General features: G+C 52.3%; 1 protein-coding gene across 1 annotated transcript; it reads right to left on the bottom strand.

The window, feature by feature from the left end:
* Positions 1–23: 23 nt before the first annotated feature.
* On the bottom strand, positions 24–3,089 carry stbd1 (starch binding domain 1). The gene is made up of 3 exons (XM_029837710.1): positions 2,680–3,089; positions 1,760–2,016; positions 24–1,669 (listed from the first exon to the last, which is right to left on the bottom strand). Exons 1-3 carry the CDS (start codon positions 2,936–2,938, stop codon positions 59–61), a joined length of 2,127 nt encoding a protein of 708 aa, XP_029693570.1. The 5' UTR covers positions 2,939–3,089; the 3' UTR covers positions 24–58.
* Positions 3,090–8,894: the final 5,805 nt, after the last annotated feature.

Genomic DNA, 8,894 nt, shown 5'->3' on the forward strand with positions numbered 1-8,894 from the left:
CGCTGGCCCCTCACACACCAACATGTTACCCCCGCTGGCCCCTCCCACTCCGACACCTTCAAACCAGCCCCCACCATTTGTGCACCACCACGTCGTCACCGACGCCCGTGTGGAGGAGCCGGTTGCCACACTCCTCCCACCGACACACCTCCCCCTTGTCCAGCAACACAAACTTCCACTCCACGTGGCTCTCGGTGGGGAGGCCGACCACGGCGCTCCAGTCGCCCTCCTTCACCTTCTCCAGGGGGAGGAACTCCTTCCAGCTCCCCAGCTCCGGCTGATCGCCGGTGACCGCCACCGTCTGGTGCGGCGACTGGGTGTGATAATGGACGCGGAAGGTGACGTTGACGTTCTGAGGCATGGGCTGAACCGCCACCACCTTTTTGAAATGTTCCATGTTTTCGTCAGCGAGGAGCGTCCCGGCAGGAACGTCGGCCGCGGCGGCGTCGCAAGCGGAACGCCGGTCCGAGGGCGGCGGGCGGGTGTTTGGGTGATCCACAGGAGCCGGGAGCAGCCAGGGGGGCAGCGGGGAGGCGGTGTCAGTGATCCACTCGTTGGTCTCCATGGTGGCCTCCATGATGCTGATCTCAGACCTTTCACAGTCCGCTTCCGCCTGCGAGTCCTCCTTCTCTTTGGCGCTCGTCTTCGCTCTCGTCTCCACGACCTCGAGGGCGGCTCGGACGTCCGTCAGCTGGTCGGTTAAGCTGGTGACACTGACGGCGATCTGAGCGGCGAACTGCTCGACCAGCCTGTGGTAACCGTCCTCGATCTCGTGGCCAAACGCGTCCTCGTTGGCCACCGTCCAGCTGGTGCTGTGGGACATCTGGGAGCAACACGGCTGGAGGGGCCCCAACGTCTCCCCGCTCATCCGCTCAATGGCGGCGGACAGCGCTGCATCGTCTGCGTAGAGGCTGATCGCCTGTGGATCGCCCTCCAGCACCGGCGGCTCCGGACTGAAAATGTTTCCGTCCGCTTCCGCGTCCGGACTGACCGCCAGGCTGGAGATGCCGCTTTCTGCACCAGCGCCGGCAGAAGACGCGTTTCCGTCATCCTTCTTCTGCGTTGGCTCAAAAGAGGACAGCTGAAGGTCACCCACGGGAGGACCGGGAGCAACACCGGGATCAGGAAAGGTCGCAGAAGCTGCTGCATCGGGAGCAGAGCCCAGTTCTCTTGTTGGGGGGAGATGAGATGTTTCACAGCTGGTCGCTCTGTGAGGTTCAGGCGGGTTCCCCGTCTCAGGTGATGGTCGTTCAAGACCATTGACGGAGGATTCAGAGACCTCATCCACACATTGAGACATTTTATCCTGTCGTTGCCATGGCAGCGAGGAACCTGCGTCGGAGACTTCAGAAGACCTCAGCGCTGCCTCTTCATCGTCGACATCACATCCTGCATCTTCTCTCATCACTTCTGCAGACACGTCTCCATCATCACGACTGTCCGGAGCAGACGCCCCCGCCTCAGACGGCAGATCTGTGGACCAGAACGTCTTATCGCACGGTTCTTTTCCCTCCTCTGGACTCGCTTTCTCCATCTGCTGCCCTTTGCTGGGGCAGATGAGGGGAGCGGGAACATCTCCAGTATCGGTGGAACACCGACGGTTCTCCTCCGTTCCAGTTCTGCTGCCTGTGCTCACGTCTCCACCCTCCGGTCGTTCATCTCCCAGCACCTGCACAGACGGAGTCGTTATCGAGACGACCGAAGACTCAAACAAACAGGAACGAATGTAAACCCGTCGTCTCCACGTGCACGCCCTCACCTCCTGGTGCTCCTCCTGGTTCCCCGGTTCTAGGCTCTTCACCTCCACCCCTCCGCTGGCCTCAGCGACGCCGTCGGCGGCGGTAACGTGCGGCGGCGCCGGGCTCCGATTGGCCTCCTCCGTCTGAGCGGTCGGCTTCATTCCTGCCGCGTGGATCTTCGGAGCAAAAGTCGGAGGGTTCTTCTCCGCAGCAGCAGGACGGTGCCTGAGATTTCCAACATCTTCCATCGCGTCCGTGACGCCGTCGCCACTCAGGTCTGAAACACGAACAAGAAGCTCTCAAGAAGGTGACGAGGAACGTTGAGGGAACGTCAGATTAAAACGATTCGTTTGATATCGTGGAAAAACGTAACGTCAGTCAATAATCCAGGTTATCAGCAGCTCCCGTCGCCTCCCTTTGTGACTCGATTTAACCGGTTCCGTCCGTCCCGATGCCATAAAAAGGTTCTTTTCTCACCTTTAGTCGAAGGTGTTCTGCAGTTTTAATTCAAATCTGCTGGAATTAGCCAGATGCAACATGTTGGGTTATAGGAGGACATTCAGGAAGTTAAAACTGGACTTTAGAATTCAACGTCAGCAGTTTAAGGACTTCCTGTTGTCGCTATGAGTTACATAAAGTTTAAAAGGACGGAGGAGGAGGATCAGAGCCTCGCTGGGTTCTGATGTCCTGCAGGTTTCATGTCTGGAATCCAAACCCGAGTTATACATTCAGGGTCGTGTTTTACTTTGGTGCATCTCCACTTCTTATATAGCAACAATACTAATTTAATGGCCTTTAAATAACTGAACGGCTGGAGGTTTTCCTATAAATAATATCAACTCTCAGCTCTCGTCCCTGCGGGCCACTTTCTCGGATCATCTTTCCACCGCCTCCTCCGACCTGCAGGCCGCCCAGCAGCGCTCGCGTTCGGCTCTGTTACCTGTTGACTCCCCGGCGCGGTGCCGACTCTGCTGGATCACCGACGCCTCTCCGTCCTCCTCCCCGGGGCTCAGCGCGCCGTCAGCGCATGCGGCCTTCCTCCGCCTCCCAGTCACGGTCCGGTAGATGTAGAACCCGGCCAGCACCGTCACCACCGCGACGACAGCCAGCGCCACGGCCGGTCCGTGGCGGCCGATCATGCAGAAGAAGGACGCCAGGTCCATGCGTCTCTCCGCGGCCACCGTCTTCTTCAGCGGCATGCTCGCAGTCGTTGCCCCGCGTGTGAGGGTGTGAAAGGCGGACGGAAGCTGCTGCTGGGGGCCGCCGATGCTCCGGACTCGCCGCTGCTGCCTCCGCTGAGCTCCTGGGAACCGCGCTGCTGCTCGGCTGGTTCTTGTTGCTGCGGCGCGTCCGGAACCGAGCAGGTGCAGATCGCTGATTGGCTGAGCGGGTCACGTGGGGGTCATTGATAAAACGGGGTTCGAGCTCTGCAGCGGGTGACGTCATCGCAATCTCGTCCAAAATGGGTCGATGGTTATCTTTGGGTGCACATATTTGCTCTCATCACGGAGTTCGTGAGCACAAACGGTCGAGCTGACCAAAGATGAATATTCCCCTCAAAAAATTGGGGAAATAATAACAAACTCTGCTTTTATGGTGCAATCACGACAAAATCACGACTGTGTAACCATAAATTTCCCCTAAAAGCAAATAAAATGTCAATAGAAGAAAATTTAATTTCAATTTAAAATGACACGAATCACACAATTAAACTGATACAAGTCTCTTTTTAACAGGTCCTCTGCATAAAAACACCAATCTCGCATCAAGTCAGATGTTTTCCATTTCAAAAGCATCGAGCTAATTGATCGACACGAGAGTCACCTGGTCAAAGACCTCGATGCTTAATTGGTGCTAATTCAGTCAGGAAGTGAGCAGAGAAACCAGCTGAGCACTTCGGAATGGAAGAAGCCTCTTCCTCTGATGTTCAGGGGAAGCTCCAGCAACAGGCTCCCTGCTTGCTTTTATGGCCTCTTTTAATCTGTTTTTCCTGCAGTTTTATTTCTGTTGTTTCCTCTCATGTGAGTTTTCCCGCTGTGCTGTTCAACCGCGTGCGCGTGTCCTTCTGTGCATGTGAACTATGTGAAGAACTTCTGCTGATATGAATGAAGTGTGTGACATGCGGTGCAGGTTTGGGTGGAGCGCTTCCTTTTGCAGGACTTGTGAGCTATTTAGCAGTTTGGGGGATTTTAAAGAAACTAAGTTTCCAAAGTTGTTTTAACAACTGAAAAACTAACATAGACCCCCCCCCCGCCATTTCACACAGATGTGTTTCAAAAACGTTTTCAATTCCAATTCATCAGCCTGAAATGTTGACGTCAGTCTTCGCACAAACGAGGCGCAGCAGCGCCGCCTAGTGGTCAGTAACAGGCCTGTCCACGATTCAATATTGTACTAATATATTCAGTAATAAAGTACTTATTTATATCGTTTGCTTGTACTTTGATGCGCGTGACAATAGATAAAACCTTTCGAGCAGCTCGACACTGTAGCTATATCAATTTATTTTAATTATAAACTCATAAAAAGGTTTGTCCCTCGTACTTAACACGTTCCTGTTTTTAAGAATATCAAATAACTAATAATGAGAGAAACCTTCGGGATATCAATATTAAATATGTATAGTTTTAAATGTACCATTGATGGTAAATGCCTTTTTAATACTTTTGCTTAAAAATACATTTAATTCCTGATCATACTGGAACATTCTGGAGAAGTGGCGCCACCTGTTGGTCAATAGTTGTACTGCCCACACAGGTCCTGAAAATTTTGGAATTTCAACAGTCAGATTATAAAAGAGGGGCAGGTGAGGGCAGGACTAGGGGCAGTAGTGGGGACGGGGCGGGACGGGACGGGACCACACCGTCTGAGGCTGCAAACCTCGGGGTTCCTGCCGAGGAGGATCCGCCTGCAGCAGATTACTTTGATCCAGCTCGACAGAGATGGAGAGGACCTGGTGCTGACTCTGGACACGAGGGTCCTTCAGAGGAGCCACCTGTCGGGCAGGTATAGGTACAAGAAGTTGAATCAGCTCGGGAACGCTTCCAAAGTTTCACCTTCAGATGTCCTGAAGCTGCCCGAGATCAGGAGGCGAGAGCAGAAACCACCAGGTAGGTTAAAGCCATCTGATGTGGGAGACCTGTCGTAAACTGTCGCCTAATTAGCTTTGATCACCTGACTGCAGCTTTAGCTCATCACTGCAGGACGTGAGCAGAGGTGCAGTTCCAGTACCAGCCCCTAGAGGTCAGTGTTGTCAGGGTACTGATGGAAAACGTGCTGTTGATTCTGACGAAAATAAAATCTCATTGAACTTTGAGTTACTTGGAAATTACATAAAATGTGTCCCTGGTTACGCGACATGAATCAGGACTGATGAGGAAGATGATGACTGGACCTTCATCACTGCAGCAGGTGAGTCACTGCTCTTTAAAATATTGTCTTACCTCCTCAACCATGAAATCGAACCACTCTTTGTTACTATGGAAACCTCAGCTGGATGTTTTCCAACAACATTGTCCTTCCTCACCTCAAAACCTCCCTCAGGAGCCTGAGCGACATGTGTGAACATTTACTTTCTTCTACTTCCTGTTTTCCACTATTCTCCTTCTCGTTCGCAACGTTGACAGAGTGTGTTTGTGTTGTGTTAACAAAGGGAGCCCTGTGTGTGTGTGTGTGTGTGTGTGTGTGTGTGCACCATTTTACCCTCAACTGGTTTAAGAAATTGCGTCATTTTTGTTGTGATGTGTTAAAGTTGTGTTTCTGTGATGCACAAACGTGAGATTGTTCCTGACCACCAGCATCACACCTGATGAACCTGCCTGTGTGTGTGTGTGTGCGCGCGCATGCACGTGCACGTGCAGCAGAACCTGCAGACTCGTCTACTTTGACCTTATTAGCACCTTTATTTTCGGCACCTTTCTCATTGTGGGAACCAGAAAAAGGGCAAACCTTTTTATAAGTTGTGATTACAAAGAACACACACACACACACACACACACACACACACACACTCTTCCTGTGTGACTTTGAGGCGCTCTGGTATTTAAACAGATGTGGGCAGACTGAGCGTGCCCAGATCCCCTCCTGACCCCAACGTGCACTTCCTGCTCCAAAGGTTTACACCCAGAGAGAACAATCCCAGTCTGTACCCTCCACACACACACACACACACACACGCACACACACACGCTGCCTGTGAGTCTTTGATGAGGTAAAAGGGAAAGTCGACCAGTGTGAAACTGGTTTCATCTCGATAATAAAACCATTATTTTTCATGGTGTGTAGTTCCAGTCATACTGGTTGTTCTGGAACAGGGTGGTCAGATGTGGAATCATCAGGAATCCAAAAACCAGACCAGTGTTTTAAAACGACAGGAATGTTGCCCAACCAGTGGCAGATTGATGCGTGTAAAAGCTGAAATGAGACCACAAACAGTTTAACGGGTTTCTTCTCGTAGCATTCACAAAGCTAATGCTGTTAGCCACCAGAGAGCTAAAGAAGCAGGTAGCAGTGTCTGAATTTAGCCGGGGATGCTAACAGGAAATGATTCTACATCTCAGCGTATCCTGATTGTGCCGTTAGCTCAGCAGTTCAGCTGCTTCAGGGTCCGTTTCCAACCTCAGCCGACGGTTCTGTGAAGCACCAACTGCTCTAACTCGACAAATTGCATCTGTCCGCTTTGATTCGCCGGCCTGACATGGTTCCAAGACGAACGGGGCAGACGCTGCTAACGACATTAGCAGAGCGTGAGGGGGAGAGCGAGTTTACGCTGACGCTGCAGGGGTGTGAGCGCCGCTACGCGGGACCAGGCCATGCTGACATCACTGTTTCCACAGGAAGCTGCCTTCCCAAAACTCTGGTTTTCCACTGAGTCCGACGCACAAACGACTGTTTGCGTCCACGTGAGCGCGCCGGTGAAGCCCGCCGCTGCTGCCGCAAAGGTCAAAGGTCACCGTTTTAACCTCTACACTGACCTTGAAGGTGGAGGCGCAGTTCCTGCGTTCATGTTTGTCCTCGTTCAGCTGCCGTCGCTATGGCAACAACGCGTCGTCACAACCTTTAAGATCCGATGTTCCGGACACTGAGACGCTCCTGAGCTGGAACGGCGTCCGCCGGACCCGTGTGAGAGCGGAGGAGCGTCACCGTGGTTCTGATGATGAACGTGTGTGTTCTGCCGGCTTTGGTGGCTCCAAAGCTGCAGCCTCATCACTGTGGACTCGTTCCTGACTCCGGTGGTTCCGCTCCGGCGGCGTTCCTGTCTCAGACGGTTCTTTTATCGTCGCTTTATCGAGTTGGACGATGGAGACACAGAAACGTGACAAAAAGCTGCTCAACGAACAAATTTGTCCGCTTTAATTCTCTTTTTCTCTGTTTTTCTATCTTTTTCCTTGTTGCCAATATCGCCCCCTGCTGGCGAAACTGCTCAGCTCCTGCTTCTCTCTCCCCTCTGGCTTTATTTATTATTATTTATTATCATTAAAATTGTCACTATTAAGAGCACCTGTGTGTGTGTGTGTGTGTGTAACCGTTGGCAACCTCTTGTGTTGACTTCTGGCAGCCGTGTTAAATCCTAATATTAGTGTTTCAGATTTAGTTTTTTATTTTGGGGTTTTATTTCTACATCCCGATTGTATTCCCGATCTTTCCTGCGTCCGACCTTCGGCGTGGCGTGGGGGCGTGGCCAGTGTCAGGGGGCTGGTTGACGGGGTCCATTGTTGACGATGCCTTCAGGGACCGTAGGTATTGTGGGGCTTTTCCACGGCTCCAGCCTCCGGACGGGTGATAAATGCTGTCGGCAGCTCCGATCCACAGATTTCACCCAACAGCTCAGTTTGGAATTTTGGATCTAAAAGCTGCATCCTGGGTTTGAAGTTGTGTAACAGGGAATTTGACTCCTCGGATATCTGGGAATTCCTGGGAATCTGGCTGAAAATAGCTGAAGTGTGACTTTGTTCCCACAGACAAGGGCTTCTTTCACCTCTCTGGGCAGCGACAACCCCCCATTTCCCCTCCTCGCTCTTCATATCGTCCCTCGTTCTCCGTCCTTCACCGCCCGGCGTTCCGGCCCTGCCGGAGACGCTCACGCCATCGGTGTGTGTGTTTGTGGGATATCCTATATTGCGAGGACCACATTAGAAGTTTTACCTGTGAAGTGAGGACGTCCAGTCTGGTTCTCCTCAAACTTGTGTTTGAAGGTCAAGCTTGGAGTTGGGTTTAGGTCAGAGGTCAGAGGTCAGGGTCTGGGGGAGGGTTGTGTCCATCAAAGTCCTCACAGATGTGTGTGTGTGTGTGTGTGTGTGTGTGTGTGTGTAGTTGGTGTGAATCAAACACAAATATGCAGAAACTCGTCAGCGGATTGTTGGAGAAAACAAAGGCAACAAAAGTGCTTTGATCTTCTGCGTCAGCTGTGTGGAACCTTTGAGGCTCGGCGTCCTGGTTCGGACCCTGCAGCGTCCTTCATCTCTGACCCGTTTCTGCTGGAACAGAATCGGTTTGAGCGTTCACACGTTCAGACGTCCGTATTTGGGACCAACGCTCGCTGTCTCCGCGCTGCTTTTCCACGTCTTTGATCTGTGTTTCCTGGTTCGGAGCCTGTCGTGGCGGCGCAAGCTAATGAGCTAAAGCTCCTCTAACATCCTGGACTCTTCCTGTCTCACTCGGTTCTGCTGAACGATGGTGCTCCAACGGCCTGTAAAGTTCATCCACTAACCCGGGCTAACGTGCTAGCACCGATTAGCTTCCCTGAAGCCCAATCAAGTTAAACGGAACCAGATTTGTTGCCTGGAATGTTCCAACTTCTCATCTTTCAAGTTTCCACAGAACGACATGTGAGCGTGGAGGAGAACGTTCCCACCAACGTTCAGCCTCGAGACGCCAGCGTTCCCTTCAGCTCTGGACTGCAGAACCCCTCTGAGTCCAGGTCTTGGTCCCTGGGAACCGTCTGTGGCAGAGATGAATCGGTGCGGACGCCGGACGGAGAAACGCTCTTTCATTAAATCCAACGTAGAGTAAACAGGGTGTCGCCAGCCGAGCCCTCGGTCGCGCTATTTTTACAAGCAGAATCTTTTTCTGGGTCCAGATTCAGCTCTGCACTTAAATCTAATCCGCTCTGAGACCAAAGGCCGCCGGTGCCGCCACGCGGCTGCTCGCAAACGT

The sequence above is a fragment of the Takifugu rubripes genome, chromosome 6, assembly GCF_901000725.2.
Source record: "Takifugu rubripes chromosome 6, fTakRub1.2, whole genome shotgun sequence".
NCBI classification, from domain to species: Eukaryota; Metazoa; Chordata; class Actinopteri; order Tetraodontiformes; family Tetraodontidae; genus Takifugu; species Takifugu rubripes.